General features: G+C 35.6%; 3 protein-coding genes across 4 annotated transcripts; 2 read left to right on the top strand and 1 right to left on the bottom strand.

Moving 5' to 3' along the window:
• Positions 1–4616: 4616 nt before the first annotated feature.
• On the top strand, positions 4617–9579 carry LOC127792064 (mitochondrial import inner membrane translocase subunit TIM50-like). Its single transcript, XM_052322386.1, has 10 exons — positions 4617–5009; positions 5803–5891; positions 6810–6846; positions 7254–7315; positions 7412–7525; positions 7774–7878; positions 8012–8110; positions 8569–8725; positions 8863–8965; positions 9244–9579. The coding sequence occupies exons 1-10, from the start codon at positions 4775–4777 to the stop codon at positions 9287–9289; spliced, it is 1047 nt and encodes a 348-aa protein (XP_052178346.1). The 5' UTR covers positions 4617–4774; the 3' UTR covers positions 9290–9579.
• A 965-nt stretch (positions 9580–10544) lies between these two features.
• On the top strand, positions 10545–12623 carry LOC127792065 (zinc transporter 11-like). Of its 2 annotated transcripts, none has more exons than XM_052322387.1 (3): positions 10545–11079; positions 11147–11205; positions 11609–12623. In XM_052322387.1, the coding sequence occupies exons 1-3, from the start codon at positions 10656–10658 to the stop codon at positions 12170–12172; spliced, it is 1047 nt and encodes a 348-aa protein (XP_052178347.1). In that variant the 5' UTR covers positions 10545–10655; the 3' UTR covers positions 12173–12623. The 2 variants fall into 2 exon arrangements, with proteins under 2 accessions (XP_052178347.1, XP_052178349.1); XM_052322389.1 differs by having other exon boundaries at positions 10546–11064.
• A 279-nt stretch (positions 12624–12902) lies between these two features.
• LOC127792066 (uncharacterized) lies at positions 12903–18506 on the bottom strand. Its single transcript, XM_052322390.1, has 8 exons — positions 18316–18506; positions 15671–15798; positions 15456–15512; positions 15254–15346; positions 14508–14586; positions 14237–14361; positions 13514–13657; positions 12903–13432 (listed from the first exon to the last, which is right to left on the bottom strand). The coding sequence occupies exons 2-8, from the start codon at positions 15794–15796 to the stop codon at positions 13193–13195; spliced, it is 864 nt and encodes a 287-aa protein (XP_052178350.1). The 5' UTR covers positions 15797–15798; positions 18316–18506; the 3' UTR covers positions 12903–13192.
• Between the last annotated feature and the right edge of the window lie 2645 nt (positions 18507–21151).

Raw genomic sequence — 21151 nt, 5'->3', positions numbered from 1 at the left:
AAAATATATTCAATATTGTACTCATTTTATAGATCTTAATAAAATATTTCCATTGGTATATATTTTTTATAACAATTTAATTTATATTTTTAATTATTAATTAAAATACACAAATATAATAAAAGTGATAAAATGATATAAAGGAAATAAGTATAAATATTAAAGGTGATTGAAAATTGAGCCCAATATCAAAATGGTATATTCGTTGGAGACATATTTTGTGCAAAATTAAGGTTCGCACTGGATCTGCTGCTCCATTGGAGTTGCTCTTAGTTTCCATGATTTCATCCGCAAGATGCTCAGAGATGTGACTAAGACAGTGCAGTGAAGAGCCAAAAACAAAAAAAAAATGTTCGTTTTATTGAATAAAAGCGCTTCTGTGAGTTCTTTGTGGGGGTTAGGACAAGAATAGAATAGAGTTTTACTGAAAGCAAAATCTATTTTTCTGTTGTAAAAAGTGTTATTTATATAAATGATTCTTATTCACAGCATTACAAAACGGGAGTGGAATCTGTGGAAAGTTTTGGTGGGCACATCATTCATTTACTCAATCCCTTAGAGATGGGTAATCTCAGTCTATCTAGCTAGAGTCGATTCATGAACCATGGAATGTGTTCATTTTCATTCACCTATTGCATTCATATCAGCTGCAGCTGACAGCTGACATGCATTTGGCATTAACTGCCTTAGACATGGTTGCTCGTTCTGTATGGCAAGCAGGTGGGGAACCTTATCCTGCATCAGTCCCAGTCCCAGCGCATTCCAGACTTCACTCCCAAACATTATCTCCCCTTAAAAAATTGTACTTTCACCTGACATGATAGTTTAAACAATTAGAGCAAAAGCTTTATCATTTGAGTCACCATATATGAGCCCTGACACTGTATGAAAACTCATTAAAAAGGGGTAGTTTTTCTTCTATTGCTAAATAGAATTAAGAGATGTTTAGAACAAAGTAAGTGAAGCAATGCATTTGAAAAACATCATTGTTGCCTGTTTTCAGGTCATGCTCCTGCAATTAATCACTGAAACAGATGTTGGGCCAAAATTCAACAGAGAACATGCAGATCTTATTTGGGTGCTAATGGTGCTTTCAGTCTTTTTATCAGTTATTAAATCAGTCTGGCAGGAGAATCCCGTCGTGGAGGGTGCCACGTGTTTGGCTTTTTGGCCTTTCACTAAAAAAAAAAAAAAAAAAACCATTATCAATGATCAAATGAGAAAATATTTATTGACTCAAAAAATAATTATTAGACTTAATACATATAGCAGTTTCTTAAAAATTAAAAGTATGATACTTGATTTTTAATATGTAAAATATCAAGATTCTATATTTTAATTATTAAAATTATTATTTTATATTTTTATTCTGACAAAAAGAAAACACTATTGTTATCTACATCATATAGAACATACATAAATAAAATAGAAAGTGTCATATTAAAAAAAATTACATTAATAAGATATATTAGGTTAAAAATTATCTTCATGAGAAAAATACCAAATTACCCATAGTTTTAAAAACTTTTAAATCCCAAATAAACAAAAAATTACCCATAGCTTAAACTAACCAATCAACCTATTTAAGTATTAGCAGTCTATCATTCACAGCTCTTGCCTTTCAACTTTTTCATAATAATCATGCCTCTCCAACTTTTTGATTTTGTAACAATCACACCCCTCTTGTTCAGCATAGCGTGTGAATTCACGCACGATTGAGGAGCATGCAGGCTAAAAATTTCATCAGCATCTTCCCCTTCATTCCTCATGCCTAGCCTTCCTCACTATCGTCGCCGACCTTTTGCCTTCTTCTCCATCGCTAACCAACCTCTTGTCTTTCCCACAGCCAACCAACATTTTGCCTTCCTCACTATCAACCGACCTCTAGCATTCATTCATCGTGTTGATGACCTTTCACCTTCCTCGTCGTCGACGACAACCTTTTGCCTTTCTCACTGCCACCTACTGACCCATTGTTTTCCCCTCCATCGACCAACCTCTCCCCTACCTTGCCCAGCCACCGACCTCTTGTCTTCTTCACAGCCACCAACTATGCTTCCTCACCGATTAACCTTTCCCCTACCTCATTGCCGACCAACTTTTGTCTTTCTACCGTCGACCTACTTCTCACTTTCCTTGTCACAAACCAACCGTGGTCTCTCATTCCTTGTCGCCGACCAACCTTATTTGAGGCTAAATTGACCATGATAACAGCTCAACCCAATTTATGTTTGTGAATCGACAACAACACCGACCATATTTAAGGTTGAATCAATTTTTGTTGCACGAAAACAGGAGCATCGAGCATGAAAACATCAACTCGTGTTAGTGAATTGACAACGGCTCAGCCCAGTTTGTGTTTGTGAATTGACGGCAACATCAAGCAAACAGGGTTGTGAATCGACAACGTCAAGTACCGCTAGGGGTCTCCGCTATCTTCACCTTCCTCTTTTGCGAGGCCAGGGTCATCGGGGCCAACATTCACCACATCCTCCACTGCTGGCCCCACCTCTTCTCTTGTTGAGACCTGGTTCCATGGTGCACCACATCACATGTGGCGCCGTTTCATTGGCCTAGTCAATGAAGGGGTCCATGTCAGACGTGTGCAACTCTCATGCACTCAATTACTCGGTGAGGCATGTGATTATTCCAAAATTAAGAGCTTAAAGGATATGATATGTCCACTCTGAAGTTGAAGGGCAAATGATTACATGGGAATATTTTTGGCATTCATTTGCATTGTAAAATATTTTTAAAAATAAATTACATTTATATATATGTTTATATATATAAATATATATGTATGAATCATGAATGTCAATGTATGTGTATGTGTGCAAATATGTGTAAGTATGTATCTGTGTAAACATATGCACGTGTATACATATGTATATACACGTGTGTGTATGTGTACGTGTATGCACATATGTATCTATTTATATATATATATAGATACAGTGTATATGAGTATTTATTTATAGGTATACACATATCTAAATACATTTTGACAAAAAAAAAATTAGTAGTTTTAGTGTAAATAAGAAAATGGCTTATGAATTTTAAATTCGTAAATTATTTTACCTCCCTTACTGTAAAATATTGAATTTACCAATTTTTTTGGTAAAGATTTGGGATGACCGCTCTTACACGGTCTCCTGTATTCGTGCTCTCAATTATGTAAGGGGAGATAAATTATAAATTGAACATTTAATCCTTATATAGAAAAAAATCGAATTCAGAACTCACTAAATTATACCGATATATGGTTCGTTCTTTTACCATTCGACTTATGTTTGGCCATTGACAATGACCTCATCTTTAGTATTAACAATTAGCTCAGACACATTAATGAATGAGTGCGGCTTCAGAAGATATTTTAGAGTAAAGTGTCCAATTGATTATTGAACTTAAAAATAAATCAACTACTAAGACATTGAATTTTTATAAATATATTCACGTTAATCAATCATTAATTTTTTTATTCTAAATTTATTGAATAAAATCAATTATTGGCTAGCACGGCTCAATTTATAAAAGTTTAACTATTTATTTAATTTATTTTAAAATTCAGTGACTAATTTAACCTCTAAATCAAAATATAGTTGACAATTTGATATTTTACCTTTTTTCCAAAAAAAAAATCATTTATAAAATCTCACGAAACATTACTTGTAAAAATTGACTCCATCATGCCACTCACTGCCTAGTGGTTGACTAGTGGTTGATTAATAGGCATTCTAAACTCACTAATTTGTCATTTTACCAAATTAGCCACTGAACTTTGATCTAATATCAAAATCGCTATTAAATTTTAAAATGAGTTAAATATATTACTAAATTTTCATAAATAAAATTAAGTTAGTCGACCATCAATTGTTGGCGGGATACCACCACCTAACAACATTAAAATTGAAAATTGATAATTAATTAATGGAATTTGATTTATGAAAATAAAGTGACTAATTTAATGTATTTTAAAATTTAGTGATCAATTGCACACTACGCCTAACATATTTAGTGGTTAATTAAATTAAGGTATAAGATATTAAAACTTAAAAGGGAAAAAATTATCCATAGTAAAAGTTAGAATTAAGCATAATATTATTTACTAGTTTAAAAGTGAAAGAACTAATTATTTTTTTAGAGAGATTTTTAATAAATATTTTTAAATATTTAAATGAATAATGTAGTGAGTTGTAGGGGTGTGCAAATGGTGGTAGATTGGATTATTTAAATTAATCGAAATTTACTAACCGATTAAATCAAATCGAATCAATTGATTAACTTAAAAAATTGAATTAATTAATAATAAAAAAATTAAATTCAAATTTTATAAATCGGACAGAATTAATTAAATTAAAAAATAATTAATAAAAATTATATAAAATTAAAAAAATAATACTATTTTATAAATATCAAAACATTCGATCGATTCAGGTAATTCAATTATTTCATCTAAACAATTGAATTGAGATTCAAAGTTTGAACTTTTAAAAAATAAATTAATTGAACTAAATTGATATATAAAAAAAAAATAAAACTTAATCAATAAATTCAATCACTTCCATTCAATTACAATTACTTTGGATAAATCGAAACGGGAGAAAGGAATAAAAGAAAGGGGCCTCCTTTGGCTGATTTTTGTTCGTTTTACATTACACGTGTGCTTGTATCAGCGAATCACCAAGCTTGGATCTTCTCACGATCAAAGAAACCTCTGCAAAACCCTAATTAGTTTGTTTCCTTCTTCAAATCTCTTTGCAAATCGAACAACATGCTTCGCCTCTGTCGATCTCGATCCATTTCCTACACCTTTCGAACCTTGTGTAGCAGCACCGCCAACGTCTCCGCAAACCCTACCAAACAAGCCATTGCTTCTCCTTCCGCGACTCTGATCAACGACCAGGATCCCCCAGCTCCTCCCGCCAAGAAGCCGTGGAATCTTCTCAAGTTCGGCCTCGTCGGTGCCCTCACTGGAGCTTCGGTCGCTGCCGGCTACGCCACTTACGGTTCGTTTGTTTTTATGGTCATGTTGAGCTAATTTTTGTACTCTCTTTAAGAAATGCTAGGGTAAGGTCAGTATCTTCAAGATAAAGAATTGTGGCTTTCTTCTGACCTGGAATTTTAGTACTTGGAATGTGATAGTTGTGGAACTTATGAACTAGGCCGAGATCGAAGCAAAAGAAACCAGGAGTCTTGTTTTGTGGGAAGCTTCGCTGATGTGATGGTTTGATCAATTGTGTAGGCTGATGTGCGGAGGATTCACAGCAACCTTATGGCTATGGACCTTATGGTTCTGCATTTTCTATTTGTTGTTTCCTAACTGAAAACAGATTAAAAGTTTAAAAAGACGATCGTTCCTATTGTGTCATTTTTGCACGAAAATGAACGGTGAAAATAAGCCCTCATTCTTTTCCACGTGAAATTGCAATCTTTTGAGAAAGTTTATTAGAAAAAAAAAAAAAAAAGTTTCTGGAACTGAATATCACCAATATGGGGTTTATCCTTGTCTTATTATTTTTTCCAGTTCTGAAAAACAAGTCTTAAACAGTGACCAATATGGGGTTTGGTCCTATTATTAGGTAATTTTGCTACCAAATAGTAGGTTAGTGAAAAGTGCCAATGCTAAACACAGAAGAATGCATATGTGGTAGAATATAAAGTGGCCTGTCTTGGTACTGAGTCAAGGGCAATTGCAAGTGACAGAGGAGTATTATCATTTTGCTTTTAAGAACTCATATGAGATATTATGTCTTTCAGTGGTTGCCTTTCAAAAAATGTTAATGGAACTGATATGTGCAGCATACACCTTAGAAGAAGTGGACAAGAAGTCAAAGGCTTTCCGAGACTCTGTTAATCATGCTATTGGAGATAATCCATCCACTTTTGATGTAAGTGTGACATTACTTTTCCATCTTAATTATCACAGGGAAGTACATGTTTGTGGTATTCTTCCATACACATGAAAAAATTACTACTGGTGTTATTGTTCTTAACTGCATTAAAGTCCCCTCATGTGATCTGTTTAAACCAAAACTAATGTAAGGCATGGCTTTACTGATGGAGCCATGTGTAACATGTTTCAGTACAGTAGTGAACATCTACAAGATACATGATTCTTGCAAAAGAAAAACATGTATCTCAAATGGTACTTTTCAGGTAGTCGGACCATCGGCCACGTATCAATTCTCAAGTGTTCTAGAGATCTTTATTTATTTTACAAGGTGATGCCTGTACATGCAAATGATACTTCATACTCTATGATCTTACCAAAATTCTTATTGTCTTTATGCTTTAATTGAAATGGTCATTGTCTTTTAAAGGTCATTTTGATGTTGATAAACTGATATAGATAAGCAAACTTTTTTCTTTTTCTTTTTTTGTTTGTCTTGTAAAAAAAATGTGTTTTTGTGACCATTCTGAAAATAGGCTGCATGAAGAAGTATAAATAGTTGTACTGGTATCCTTATTTTCCAGATTACCTAAAATTGTTTTTCTGATTCTGAAAGAAAAAAGTGACCAGGGGCAGTTTTTGGATGTTCTCATCTAACAATAAAAATTGCATAAAAAACGATAATGTTTCATTCTCATTGTTCTTAGTTCCAAAAACAATACAAACTAAAATGAAAATACTTAGAGCATACCTAGACAAGCATTAAAAGGCTATTTAGTAAAACAATCCACTTAGGCATCTGTAGTTTTGGTCCAAATTTTTCTGTGATTGTAAAATCAGCATTCCTTTTAGAATTTTTTTTTTTTAAATTTCACTACTAATGTTTCTTTTTCTCTCTCATTTGTCCTTTTTGCAGAAGTTTCAAAGTCTTCTTTATACCACTGCGATGACTGGTGAATGCCTGAACCCTGGAACTGTCTCCTGATTTCTACTCTAATTAGTCATTTTGCTCGTGCTTCCTCCTTTGTTATTTCTCATGACATTTATTGGATGAACTTGTCTTTCTGCGGCTAATCATGATTTTCCTGTCAACTAATTTGTCCTTGCCTGTCATCACAAAAGAGTACCTTCCCTTCTTATGTTTGTTATCAAATAAGTTTTTTTTTTTTTAAATCCCCTTAAGAGTTCAAATCATTCGAATTTCTTTCCTTTTTAATGCTTTCCTTATTCATACACTTCTACTGGTTCTTCAACTGTCAATGGATAAAACTATGTATTTCCTACTATCGTTGCCATTCTTGTTCTTTGTTTTTATAAGATCAACCGTTTCATTTATTCTTTTTCTTTTCTGAATTTGCAGTCCCTAGTAAAGCTATTGAGCTTTACTTGGATCTCAGGAGTAAAATTGAAGAACAAGTTCGGGTGCATACTATACTCCAAAATAAGCTATATTTCTAGTGTTGTACTATCCTCTCTTTTGATGCTTAATTTTTCCATTTTCTCTTAACTTGGTAACAGGGTTTTGCTGAACCTATGTCGGAGAAGCTTCTGCCAGATTTGCATCCCTTGGAGCAGCATGTATTTACTCTTGTGCTGGATCTTAATGAAACCTTAGTTTATTCTGATTGGAAGGTATGCCTTTCTGCTGAAATAATGCTTGTTAGCAATTATTCTCATATTGCATATTTATCTTCCTCTTTAATTTCTAAGATAAGTTGGCATTAGTCTCGTCAGCCCATGTTGTACTCTTATCTCCCTCTTTAAGGCACATTCTTGTGTAGCTTTCGCATTTTTTTAAATTGATGCTTCATATAAAAATGTCTAGTCAAAGTTGATGGATAATTTGTTAACTCAGTGACTGTATTTTTCTTAATGCACAGCGTGATCGAGGGTGGAGGACTTTCAAACGACCTGGAGTGGATGCTTTTCTTGAACACCTAGCTCAATTTTATGAGATTGTTGTGTATTCAGACCAGCCTAGTATGGTATTTGTTCTGTGCTTATTCCTTTGGAAGTTTTATTTATCAATTGTGGCCATCAATAGGTTTCATAAATATTCATTTTAACCTTTCATTCATTCATTTCATGTCAATCTCTTTTTCTTTTGATTTTTCATAGTATGTTGACCCTGTCCTTGAAAGGCTTGATACCAAGGGGTGTGTAAGGTACAGATTGTCTAGAAGTGCAACAAATTATCGAGATGGAAAGCATTACAGGGTAAGTAGGATTGGATGAACCTTGGTAGGCATTTACAATCGTCCCTGATCTGTATTACTCAACTGTTGATGTTGACATGTTTGGCCAATGTGTAGTCTGATATTGTTTTTACTATTTTTCTCTTTGCACCTTGATTTCCCATTTTAGCTATTTGTTCTGAACAATGAGATGACTACTAGAACTCTCTTAGCTGGAACTTTTTAGTCTTTTTATGTTCAATATGATTAATTGAGGACATATTGTAATGGGCCAATGGCCAAATACTGATGGAGTATTGATCTGCAATTCCTTCAAAGTATGTGGAATTGCTATTTGATGGTTTACAGTACCTAGTTATATATTCTACTTGCGTGGATTTTTTACTGCTTTAACTGTATAGCATCAGTTAACTGAGATTTTTGCTACTTTAACTGCTCGTAAGTTGTTACAATCTATATAATAGCACTTCTGGCTGGCAGGATCTTTCGAAGCTTAACAGAGAACCTTCAAGAATTCTCTACGTGAGTGGACATGCATTAGAATCCAGCCTTCAGCCAGAAAACTGTGTTCCTGTAAAACCCTGGAAACTTGAAGCAGATGATACAGCAATTGTGGACCTTATACCATTTCTTGAGTGTGAGTTTGCATGTTTGTGTGTGTGTGTGTGTGGGGCGCGCGGGGGGAAGGAGGGAGTTACGTTTTGTCCCTGGAAAGTATTATGCTGGATATCTGTGGGATCTGCTGAATAATAATTGTTATCTTGTCTGACACAGATGTTGCTCGCAACAGACCAGCTGATATAAGACCAGTATTGGCCTCTTATCAAGGACGAGATATTGCAAGTGAATTCATCCAGCGTTCTAAAGAACATCAGAGGTATTTATCAGTTCTATTTACTTACTGGTACACAATGAAGTATACATCTACTATCGCCTTTTTCTTACTTCCAACAAAAGAACAGGTCTCTTTCTTAATTCTCTTTCAGGTTAAGAACATCTTCAAACTGTACAATTGACTGTCTTTGCTTCTTGCTTGCTTGCTTTCCACTTCATATTCTGTGAAAGCATTTTACTTGGATCAATTTTAAGGTACTTCATAGAACACAAGGTTCACAGGAGCTTATTTACTGTACATGGCATTGTTGTAACATGCAGGCGGGTGATTGAGCAGAAGCAGCAGAGCCATTTCTGGCGTCGTTGACTCGAACAAAACCAAGGAGATACGAGACTACAGTGAACTTGGGAGTCAAATGGGAACGAAATGAGATCGTACCGACAATTTTCAACCACCATAAATTTTTCGATGATGTGCAGCTGGACGATGTTAGGTTAGTGAAATCTAGTTTCCTGCATCATGCCGAAGACTGTTTGTTGGTCTTGTCTTGGCTGTGCCAAGCATGCCTGCTAAATTTTGACACAGCTTCAAATGTTCTTTGTGAATCACAGTTTTGATTTTAATCCATTATGTTGGTGGTATCATTGTTTCTTTCACCCAGTCCTAAGCAGTTGAATGTTGGGTAACCCTTTGCGTAATTGGTCCAAAACATCGATAACAATCTCAGTGCTTAATCCAACTAGATGGGATCGACTCCAAGAAATTCTAAATCTCCATCTATCGTGCTTAAGAGTTTTTCACTATGTTTTTCTTGGTCTTCCTCTCCTTAGTTTGTTACAAATTCTCTCTATTTGATCAACTCGCTATAGTTTCTTTACACATCCAAATCTTTTTAATGTTGACTTATGAATTTTATTTTCAATAGATATCATTCCAATCTTGTTATGTATGGTCTCTTTATTTTTTTTATTCTCTCTTTTTGTATATAACTACATATGTACCTTAATATTCTTCTTATCTTGAAATTTGGCCACTCTTAACAATTTGAGTTATACAACAAAACTTGGGTGAAATTGTTGGAATGAATAGTTAAGCGTTTGGCAAGGGTGAAAGAACTCAACAATGGGGTTTGTGGGGAACACTGATGGGGAACCCTACCCAAATTGGGACAAAGGACAGCGACAACCTCTGGACTGCCCTCCGTGCATGCAGGGCATACTAAAGTGCCAGATATTACTAAAATCACTAACATCCAAACGCAAGCCTGTTGAATTATTCAAGCCCTTAGGCTGTGTTTGGAACATCTGGGGAGAAGTAAAAATAGATAAATAAAAATATATTTTTTGGGCTGATTTGCCTGATTGGAGCAGTATTTTCTTTTTTTGTATTTATTTATTGAAGCATTAACATAATTTCGAGGATAAAACAACATATCCAACACTTTCAAAAATGTTGTTTTTGCAAAGAAATTGCGAAAATGCATATTGTGAGTTTCGTATAAAAATATAATTATTATTTATTATTTAAAGGACATGTTTAATAGAATTAATTTTCAAATAATTTAAGAAAAATAAATTAATGTCGTGGCCCACAAAACTATTTATTTATATATTAATATATAATACAAACAGAGTTCTTCTGTACATTGTTTCGCCATTTCGATTTCATCCCAAACAGAACAAACGCATGCATTTATTTCACGGCCAACCGCCACGGCCTTCCACCAACGCCGATGATGCTTCCACAGCCGCTCCTCCTACTAGCCGCCACCGCCCACGACGGAGGCGACGCCGACTTGCCACCAACCGAGCCACCGGACCTCAGATCCAAGCCTCTTGTTCTCGTCAAAGTCTGGTGCTTGGTCATCGTTTTCGTGGCCACTTTCCTCGCCGGAGTCTCCCCTTACTTGGTGAAGTGGAACGACGGCTTTATTCTCCTCGGGTCGCAGTTCGCCGGCGGCGTGTTTCTGGGCACTGCTCTGATGCAGTTCCTGAGCGATTCGGATGAGAATTTCGATAGCTTGATTGATAAAGACTACCCTTTCGCCTTCATGCTGGCGAGCTTTGGATATTTGCTCGCCATGTTGTCAGATTGTATTGTTCTCTATGCTTATCGCAGACGGAGAGGCAATGATCATGGAAGTGAGAGGCCATCAGGTGTTGTACTTAACTCTCTCTCTCTCTCTCTCTCTCTCTCATATGTCTTTCTTTTATTTACTTGCAGGCGTTCTCCAGCAGAGAGAATCTAGCAGCGGCGCAGGACCCTCCCAACCAGATATTCAGGTGAGAAGAAATGATTATTAGCTCCACTCATCTAATTTTTGGAGCTCCACAATACAAAGCAGTAACCTCAATTGATAATTTTATGTAAATTATCATAAAATGTTTAATATATCTTTACTTTGATTTTAGTAATTTTTACGATTTTTGAAACCCATGCAATGCAAGGGTGGGTGTATTAGATATTTTATAAAATAAGACTAATAATTAGGATTATTTTGTAAGATTATGTATCACCATTCAATCTTAAATTAACCATCATACTAGTCTTGTTTGTACTAATATAACAAACCAACCTTTTACATGCTCATGTGAAGTCAGTAATATGAACTTTAAATTATTGTTCATTTCTATAAGACCCATATATTTAATATTACCCCAAATCTATCATCCATGCTTTAAACAGGTTGATCATCCAACAAGTAACCTACTACTGCTCTTCAGTGCCATCTCCTTTGGGGACAGTGTGCTTTTGCTAATCGCTCTGTGTTTCCACGCCATATTTGAAGGCATTGGCATTGGCATTGGCATTGGCATGGCCGATGCAAAACCCAGAGCCTGGAGAGCCCTCTGGACAGTCACTCTGCATAAAGCTTTTGCCGCCATGTCAATGGGAATGACCCTTCTCAGAACTATCCCTGAAAACCCTCTCTTCTCATGCATTGCCTATGCTTTTGCCTTCGCCATCTCCACGCCTGTTGGTGTGGCCATAGGGATAGTAATGGATGCCGCCACTCCAGGAGTTGCTGGGGCCTGGATCTATGCCATGTTTATGAGCCTAACTTGTGGAGTTTTCGTCTACATCTCTGTTAACCATTTGCTCTTCAAGGGTTACTACTACCCGAAGGGTGAGGTTTCCATGGATAGGCCTCCTCACAGGTTTCTGGCGGCGGTTTTGGGGGTTGGGGTGGTTGCAATTGTTATGATTTGGGACACATCTCCTCATCGTCATGCTTATGGAAGTGGGTGATGGCAGGCTCAAGAGTGGATCCAAGGTAGTAGGTGGGAAGTGGGCTGCGTGGGGGGAGCAGAGGGCAAAGAGCTGGAAAGGGTGGGTGCATATATATATTTTTTGATGTCTAGGCTGAGACTAAGCCCAATTCAGCTCTCCCTTAGATCTGCCCCTGCGCAGGCTCTTCATTCCATGAAAATTTATAGATAAAAATGACTGGCATGTAACCAACCCCACACTAAGATAAAGGGTTGATATGTTGCATTTTTATTGTAAAACTACCAATAGTTTGTGGCAAATTATAGCTTTAAGAGTGCAGAAAACTGAACATCTGTGTTAGATTTTTATTCTGTTTGAAGTGGGAGGATAGCATAAGTTGTTTCTGGCATGCTAGATTGCTATATGCGGAGCTTAAATTCTAGTTACATCGCATATATCACATCATAGTTGTAATGAAGATTTAACTTCACCAAGGTTTTGCAGAGCATGATGAAGATCATCTACTCTCTCTGGCATAACTCTGTGTTTGGGTAAACCATGGTGTCTACTGCTGTTGGGATATGTAGTTTGTGCTAACAAAGGAAACTGCCATATTTTGTGCCTACAGTATGAGAAGCCTCCATGTCTTCTTGTTTTGGTAAACTGGACGCAAAAGCCATCGGTGGGGCAGCCTGCGTAGCTGCTGAACCGATCAATGGGTCAAACAGCATATGGTTTATGAATCCAAGGAGGCAAGGTCTAAAGCATATGAGAAGAACAGAGCATGGTTCCGGGACTCAATCTGGACATGTTGTCAAAGCACAGACTAGGTCGTCAATGCCTCAGTTACTGATCATGTCCAATGCATTAGAGATGAGAACAAAACTCTCAAATCTATGAAATTACTGCTACTAAGGTTGCTCCATGTCTTCAACACTAAATCATGGAACTAGCAGGCCTAATAAGCATCATGCAAATCAATTAGCTTAGCTTGAAACAAACCATGGAATTTAGCTTACAACTTTCTGCATAAGTATGAAGTCCCTGAAGCTAACGATGTCATGATTCCTCTTCACAAGCTTCTGCTGCAGATATCTCAGAATCCAATTTGTTTATCAGCTGCTCGCTTACATGTTTACCGACAGATACCATGTCGAGAATGACACTCGGGTCTAGGCCTGCACCACCACGTTTAGTCAGCCCGCATATATGCCCTTGCCTATTTATAGAAACAGAGACAGCAGAGCTCATTTGGGATTCCTCTTCTGATGTTGCATCAACAATGTAGTGTCTACCCACCTAGAGCAAGTAAAGGATGTAAAAACGGATACAGCTTCTGGAGACGGTACAATAAAACAAATTGAAAACAAACCATGTTACCTTTGTTAGTGTAACTATTACAGGGACCCCAGATGTGTCGAACTGTAAAAATTCCTCATCACTTACATCGACCTCTGGCTGTTCATCAGAAGCAGAATTGGCAGTAAAATTGACTTTAGGGATCCCAGTATTGCTCAAAGCAGCCTGAGAATGCAATACCCATCAGCTAAAATCTAATTCTATTGCTGAGTCGAGAGAAAATAATAATAACTGGGCAGAAGTAGTAGAAGGAAAAGTAATAGCAAGGTAACAAAAATACCAAGGATCTATGGCATAGAAATGGCTTTACAACTGATGAGGTAGAGTCTATTGCACTTGTTAATAATCAATCACTTACAAATAAGCATGTTATCAGGTTCGCAGGAGTCTGAGAGCAAGACTCGTTTTTTTAGTTATTTTCGAACATATATCAGTAGGGCCGAGGACATCATCTCAATAGTTTCACTCATCTATTTCTTAAGCTACTTAACTTTCACTCACATTAACCTTAACCCATCTCCCATGGAATGTTTTTTCATGTAGTTAGGATAACTGGTAGACAATTAAGCCGAGCTACTAGTTTGCTAATCAAGCTCAACAACCTCCAAATTGAGTAACTTATTTAGTTATTTTCCATTATAGTATAATTCATCAATTTATGCTCCATCCAAAGCCAAAACAGTCATCTTCAACCTAGTACTTCCTTCACATGCTGCAGATAAGTAACGAACACAAATAAAATACCTTGATGGCAGCACCCAAGGCATCTAGAATATTTCCATCTTGGCTAACGACTAAGCCATCAATATAGAGATCCCAACAAATCTTTCCTTCAATAATTGAGAGGGACGAGAGATCAATTCCAGCTCCTGACACAATATTTCATTTATACAACCATGTTAAGAACTTTAATGAAGCAAAGGCTGCAAATGATTATGCTTGATATGCGTGTATTATTTTCCCAGAATTAGAGTTGTGTCAAATAACTTTTTGACAATTGCTTTCTTGATAATACCTGCTCCACTTTTGCCACCTAAAAGACATCGCTGAAGAGCCAATGACAATTCTGCTGACAACTCTTCACCTCCCCAGCCCTGAGCAAATGAGACACACGAGACTCTTTTTATTCAGTACCTTACATAACATGAAAAACCATGTAAAAAGGCAGATTTATCATATAATCACCAAAAGGAAACTATTATGATTTCGCTTCCCAGACTATCAAAGCACCATAGTCGTAAGGAACAAATCTTAAGGCACCAACTCCATCTAGTAATAGCAACATCATGTCAAAGTAATTTGTTGTTAGTAGTTACAGTATAACTCTAAATTTAGTTCCTGGTACCAGTTTGAGATACTTTACCAGGTCATACATACAAATTATTTTCAGAAACCCAACAAATGTCTATATGACTATTTTAGCATTTTGCTTGAGAGGGATGGTGTTGTAAGAATATGTGAAATTTGAGATGTCTACTAATTTCCTGCCAATGTAACTGTGAAAATGTACATGCTATGTCAAGCCACAAACACTCCAAGAACATTTTGGATTTTATGTTGTCCTCCAATATGGAGAGAGAAAATTTTAAAGAGTACAATTTCCTCAAGTGCAGAAAAAGTTTTTATCTAGACTTCAGAACAGCATCTATCAATATCCTACTTAAAGTTTCAATTAAAATGAAATGAAGCCAAATGATAGATCATGAAAACTCAATGGAAGCATGAATAATCGGATAGCAAATGAATCAAGGTAAAAGAAACCTCAAAAATTGGTGCTGCTGTGGGGCTGCAATCAACATATATGGAAACTTTGCCTTTGTCAGGTTGCAATGCGCTTGGTTTTCCAAGTTCAGCCTGCAATTTATTGAATTATTACGCAGCAAACTGACAAATCCTACCTAAATTTTTTATTACAAACTAAAGAACAGTCTACGTCATTAGAAACCAGGGCAGATAGACATACCTTCACGCTTGCAATAACATCTGTTGCACCAATCTGCACCCTCGCAGAACCATTGGCCTGCAGTGAACCCAAAATAAGCTAGTATTCAGTATGAAAAGCAAAAGGTAAAATGGAAAAAACAAACCTACAAGTTCTTCTTTATCCAGATAGAAATGACTAGCCAAAACTTGAGCAATGGAAAAAAATGAACTCCTTTTCGTGGGAACATACTTGACCTGAGGAATAACTCCAGTTTCAACAGAAATGGGACGAAATGTTAGTCGGTTTCGGCCATCAGAACGCAGGTCTTGAGCAATGCCGCCCTGTATGAAATGCTTTTCCCCAAGAGATAGCCCAACCATTCCTGTACTAGGAGAATAAAAGTGATGAAAACCCACCACCTTGACAGATAACAGGCAGGGAAGGCAAGGACAATTCAACCATAATGAAAACAATACAGATTTTGATGGGATTGCTCTCATGCCTGTCAAGCCCTCAGATTATGGGCTGGACAATTGAGGGAATTCCAATTGAATTCCAAGAAAGAAACGACTGTAGGAAAACAGATAGAGTGAGGGAGGGAGAAGAGAGAACGAGAGAGAGAGAGAGAGAGAGAGAGAGAGAGAGAGAGACAGAATTGAGGAAAAAAACTTCTTTATTATTCTCCATGATAATCCTCCTTACTCCTGTGTAGGTCTCTTTATAGAGCCCCTAGTACAATCACCCACCTAACTAACATAACAGCCAAACCACTAGCTGTTTATACAATTTCAGATAGTTAGCCCCTAACGGCTTATACAAAGTAAATGCCACTCAATTAAAATCCTACCCTAGGGTCATGACAATGCCACATGTTAGGATTGCTAGTAAAACTTGTTAACAGTAATACAGAAATCAAGAGAAAATAAGACCAAAAAATTAATGTGGTCTGGTGTCAATCATCGACGATCCAACAACAATGGGATAATCCACTAAACCAAAGCTTCTTTTTTTTTTGTTGAAAACTGAAAAACCCTCAAAAACCAAGTTTTGCATAGAAAAATGGGAAAACCCTTGCAACTATCATAAGGGGAAGGGGGGTTGTTGTCACTTACAATCGATCTTGGAACAGGGATCGACTGTGTTGAAGTGGTTTGTGAATGGTGAAAGTGAGGCTGTCAGATTGAGAGACTTGATATAGTGAGAAAGTGAAACCAATTTTGGGGCTTTGTTTGCTTGCAGTGAAATCGAGACACAGTGAGATTGAGCGAGAGAGAGATCAATCAAGAGACAGCAGCAGGCAGCATGCACGAGAGAGAGAGAGAGAGAGGGGGGGGGGGGGGGGGGGGGGGGAGGCACCGTGAGTGAGAGAGACCTCATGAAGCAGCAAGGGCCAGTATGGGCAGTGGTGGCAAGTACTTAGGGTTTAGGGCTTGAGGGTTGGCGTTTGAGAGAGAGAGACAGAGAGAAAGAGAGACATTTCTTGTGATAGTTGCAAAATGGATTTGATATTTTGAAAGAAATTGTCAAATCGATCAAAGTTCTGGCCTTGATCATCTACCTCTCATCACAGTCACCGCTTAACCATATCTCTATATAATCACCATTTCTAGTAACCTCTTCGCTTTGATACCAATTGTTAGGTAAATCAGCTTAGGTAACACTTGATAAAACCACTCTCATGCCACATGTTCGGATCTCAAATAGAATTTGATAAGAGCTGATTGCACACAGCAATAAAAAAATCAAGATAAAATAAGATGCAGCTAATTTAATATAGTTTGACTTTAATGTTTACATTCATAATCTCACAACAACAATAGAAAAATCCCAAATACCATAGTTTTTGTCATAGAAGTGCAAAACCCTCAATGTCTCAATTTTAAATGGATAAACTAAAAAAGCTTTGAATCATCACAAGTCTAGATAATTGGTTGGTTAAATTCTGACTAAACAGTTATCTATCTATGAAACACTTGGAACACAACCTTTAAATAAGTAGTTGGTCAAATTCTGACGACACATCTAATCTCTAGATGTGGTCCAGTCAACAATTGAACTAAGAATGTCTATTTGGGGCAATGATCTGTTGCCTGCGCTCGAGCTCCCCCGCCCCCCGCTCTGATTTTGCCCGCATCAGGCAAACCTTATGTTGCCCAACGCGGGCAACATAACAATCCGCTGCCTATTTATAGACAACAGTCCTAACTGGACTAAGCCACCTAGAGTTAACCCAATCCCCATTGACAATCAAATTGGGTTTTAACTAAGAGACTCAATCTCTGCATAAAACAGAGTTTGATGAGTTATTCCAACAGATTTCTTTCAGAATTAGTATAAATAAATAAATAAAAGAAAATTGACAGACCGAAACGAAAAAGAGTTATGGGTGGTACAAAGGATTTCCATTCTAGGACATAAAATAAAATAGATAGTCACAAATTTACTACAGATATAGAAGTGAAATAATTTAGAAAGGGGAAAAAGGATAGCCAAGGTACAGTTCATAACACATATCAAATGATTCAAGCTGTAGACGTTGAAACCAGTGGAGCTTATTGGCACCAAAATTCACGAATATCAGCTAATAAATCATCATAATTCCACAGTGAAACTAATCCAGAAGAACAAATACAAATAACTAATCACTCATATGGAGGAAAGGCTTCAATTAGTCAGAAGTATTCAGGTGAGAATATTTACAAACAGATGGTGGGCATGGCATAAAGAAAAGTGGAAACCTTGTTTCCCTCGCACGCTCCTGACCCGAAAATTCGGCACAAAACCCATAACGAAAATTATCCAATTCAAGACATGAATATATTAACTCTTAAAGAAAAAAAAAATCTTTACGGATTAAAAAGGTAGAGGGCCTCGATTTGCAAAGGTATAACGGCATTACCTGAGGTACCGAGACAACCAAAGAGCTCAAACGCCGAAGAGTTCTTCAAAGGTTTGCTGCTTGGAAGAAGGGAGCAAAGCAACGGTGAGAGTGGCTGCGCTTCTCCTTCTGCCGCTCTTCTTCTTTTCGTCTCTCTTTCCTCTGAGCCATTTTATGGGGGCTGGCTCCGGATTGCTCCGGTGGTGATGGCCCTGCCATGGGCCGGGCCCCTCTTCTCTCTTCCATGGGCCGTGTACCCGTAAATAAAACACACCTTATGAAAACAAGATATATTATATATAAACAAAATAATGGTTTAAAGAGTTTTGATATTTAAGTATCACTATTTAGTTTATATTAAACAATATTGATATAGTAATTACTATAATGATATGAGACTCACCTTAGGTAACGTTCGCTAATCAAGACATAGACCAGAAAAAATGAGATATAAAAGCATCATGGATGTTTGGTCTTTTCAACATGTTTGTTAAACTTATCTGATGATTATTGAAAAAGAAGTCACGTGACTTCTTATCTTACTTGTTCAAGATATGCTTATATTTTTTTTCCCTTAAGATAAGTATATCTTGGTTTTTATAGATAAAAAAAAAAAAATGATGATTGTGTCATCTAGTGTATTTTAAAAAATTTAATAAACAACTAGAATAAAAATCTTGGAATGCTTCGTAACCTTATCTTGACTATTCCATATCTTGGTCCAGAAAACATTTCAACCTTATCTTGATACTCGAATCTTGCTCATTTTAACAAATGATACCTTATTAAATTGTTGTATTAAAAGAATTAAATATGTGAGCTCTACATAATCATTATATTTGAGTTGTCACATCAATGTTGCTTCATATTAACTAAATAATATTGTTTAAGAGATCAAAACTCATAGTTTAAATATACTTTATTTTTATATAAGGTATATTTAGTAAGAAAATACTATTTAAACACTCAAGAGTAATACTTATTTTAACCCTCTTACATTAATTAAACACATAATATAATATATTAATATAAGAGTGCCACAATAAGTGTCACTTCTGAATATTCAAATAACATTTTCGTTTTTAGTATATCTTGTTTTCAGTTCGAAAATATTTTTATTGGTTGATAAAAATGTTACAAAACACGTTGCATCTATCATCAAAAAATAAATAAATAAGAAATCTAAAAATTGCATAGAAGGTGAGAGGGATTTGAGATTCATGGGCTTTAGTCCACGGACCTTGGCCTTATCCCCTCGGTCCATCCCAGGCAATGGGCCTTGTTCTTATTTCTTTTCATTTGGGTTGGCAGTGCCTTCTTTATTTCTTTCTTTTTTAATTATTGTTTTTATATATTTTAAGTAATTCTGGAATATTATAGTATAATAGCAATTTTTTATTTAATATATGTTGTTATCAATATATAATAATAAATTTATTACAAAGGAAAAGTGCTTTAAGTATAATTTTTGAGAGATCTATAGAGAAAAAAATTGATCAGAAACGCGGGTGAGTTAAGTCAATCTCATTCCTCAAGTGCAAAACACAGAAAATAAATAAAGTTTTCATTTGTGCAGAGTTATAAGTGTGAGTGCCTTTGTTAGAGGAGAAGTCTCCTATTTATAGAGAAGATAAGACTAACAAATAAAAGTAAAGCCACAATTTTTGGCAAGTATTTGAGACTCTTTTCCATATTTGTAAGCAAGGATATTAGAGGTATAATTAATTTTGTTTTTCACGATCTCGTATGAATAGTGTCTACAGATAAGGTCTCTCGGAGTCTATAATCTTCCAAAAAGATCTCTCAATGATTAGGAAAGAGGCTTTATAGTCTGGGTGGCATACGAGAATCTTCTGAATAATAATCAACGAGTGACTTATGAATTCTTATGAGGGTTTCACAAAGGCATCGATAAAAGCTCCCAAGTGAGCACACTCGATCTAGGTCTTAAACGATTGGACTAGTGTCCCTCGATCTTGGTCATCCAATGACTCCTTACGCGTGTGAGTTGTTATCTTTTGAGCCCCTTTCTTTGAGATTGAGCCCCACTTTCTTGAGCATGACAATATCATTTCCTTTTATCTATTTCTATTACTATTACAAACAAAAATAAATATTTTAGATTACTTTCTTTTCTTTTTATTTCAATAGAAATATTTATATTCCATTATATTACTAATTATTTCCAAACAAAACAAATGTTTTACTAACACATTTTTTAAAAGTCACAAGTTTTAATTTTATTCGTAAAACTTATTTTTATTTTTCAAAAAAAATATACAGAGTTATTTTGAAAATCTACTTTATTGATAGGATTTCATAACACTAAAATATAGTGTAGATAAATAAATGTTTACTCATATGTTTTTTTTTTTTTTTTTTTTTGCCAAGTAGCATCATTTTCATAACTTTAGTCCACTCATTTCGAAACTATCAATTAGCTATATTTAGTATTAATCAACTAGAAAGAAAAAATGTCAAAATACTTAAAAGGAAAGGGAAAACGAGTACAATATGAAATGAAACAAAAATGAGAAATGATATTTAAAAAAAAAAGTAAGAAATGAAAATGTGAAAAAATGTGTAAATAAAAAAAATATATAAGAACTTTTTTAGATATAATTTTTAATATAAAAAAATTATTAAAAAAATATTCCATCAAACATAAATATAAATTCTATTACTCATTCAAGTAAATATTAACGCGGTATGGTGCAATGTAAAGCACTTGGAGTTTCATATGAAGTATCGGAATTCAAATCAATGTGACGACTTAAAAGACAATATTTAACTAGAAGACAGTAGTAAAGTTGAAAGATAAATCTTGCATTGATTGTATTGAATGTCCAACTCTAAG

Source organism: Diospyros lotus, chromosome 15 (assembly GCF_014633365.1).
Source record: "Diospyros lotus cultivar Yz01 chromosome 15, ASM1463336v1, whole genome shotgun sequence".
Classification (NCBI taxonomy): domain Eukaryota; kingdom Viridiplantae; phylum Streptophyta; class Magnoliopsida; order Ericales; family Ebenaceae; genus Diospyros; species Diospyros lotus.
This window is presented reverse-complemented; position numbering and strand designations above follow the sequence as displayed.

Coding starts and splice junctions, on each gene's coding strand:
- LOC127792064 (XM_052322386.1), top strand. CDS start 4,775: ATGCTTCGCCTCTGTCGATCTCGATCCATTTCCTACACCTTTCGAACC. Junction 7,879..8,011: donor ATTCAGACCAGCCTAGTATG/GTATTTGTTCTG, acceptor GATTTTTCATAG/TATGTTGACCCTGTCCTTGA. Junction 8,966..9,243: donor CGTTCTAAAGAACATCAGAG/GTATTTATCAGT, acceptor TGTAACATGCAG/GCGGGTGATTGAGCAGAAGC.
- LOC127792065 (XM_052322387.1), top strand. CDS start 10,656: ATGATGCTTCCACAGCCGCTCCTCCTACTAGCCGCCACCGCCCACGAC. Junction 11,080..11,146: donor TGGAAGTGAGAGGCCATCAG/GTGTTGTACTTA, acceptor ATTTACTTGCAG/GCGTTCTCCAGCAGAGAGAA. Junction 11,206..11,608: donor CCTCCCAACCAGATATTCAG/GTGAGAAGAAAT, acceptor TGCTTTAAACAG/GTTGATCATCCAACAAGTAA.
- LOC127792066 (XM_052322390.1), bottom strand. CDS start 15,796: ATGGTTGGGCTATCTCTTGGGGAAAAGCATTTCATACAGGGCGGCATT. Junction 15,347..15,455: donor ATGTTATTGCAAGCGTGAAG/GTATGTCTATCT, acceptor AATAAATTGCAG/GCTGAACTTGGAAAACCAAG. Junction 13,433..13,513: donor TAATAGTTACACTAACAAAG/GTAACATGGTTT, acceptor TACTTGCTCTAG/GTGGGTAGACACTACATTGT.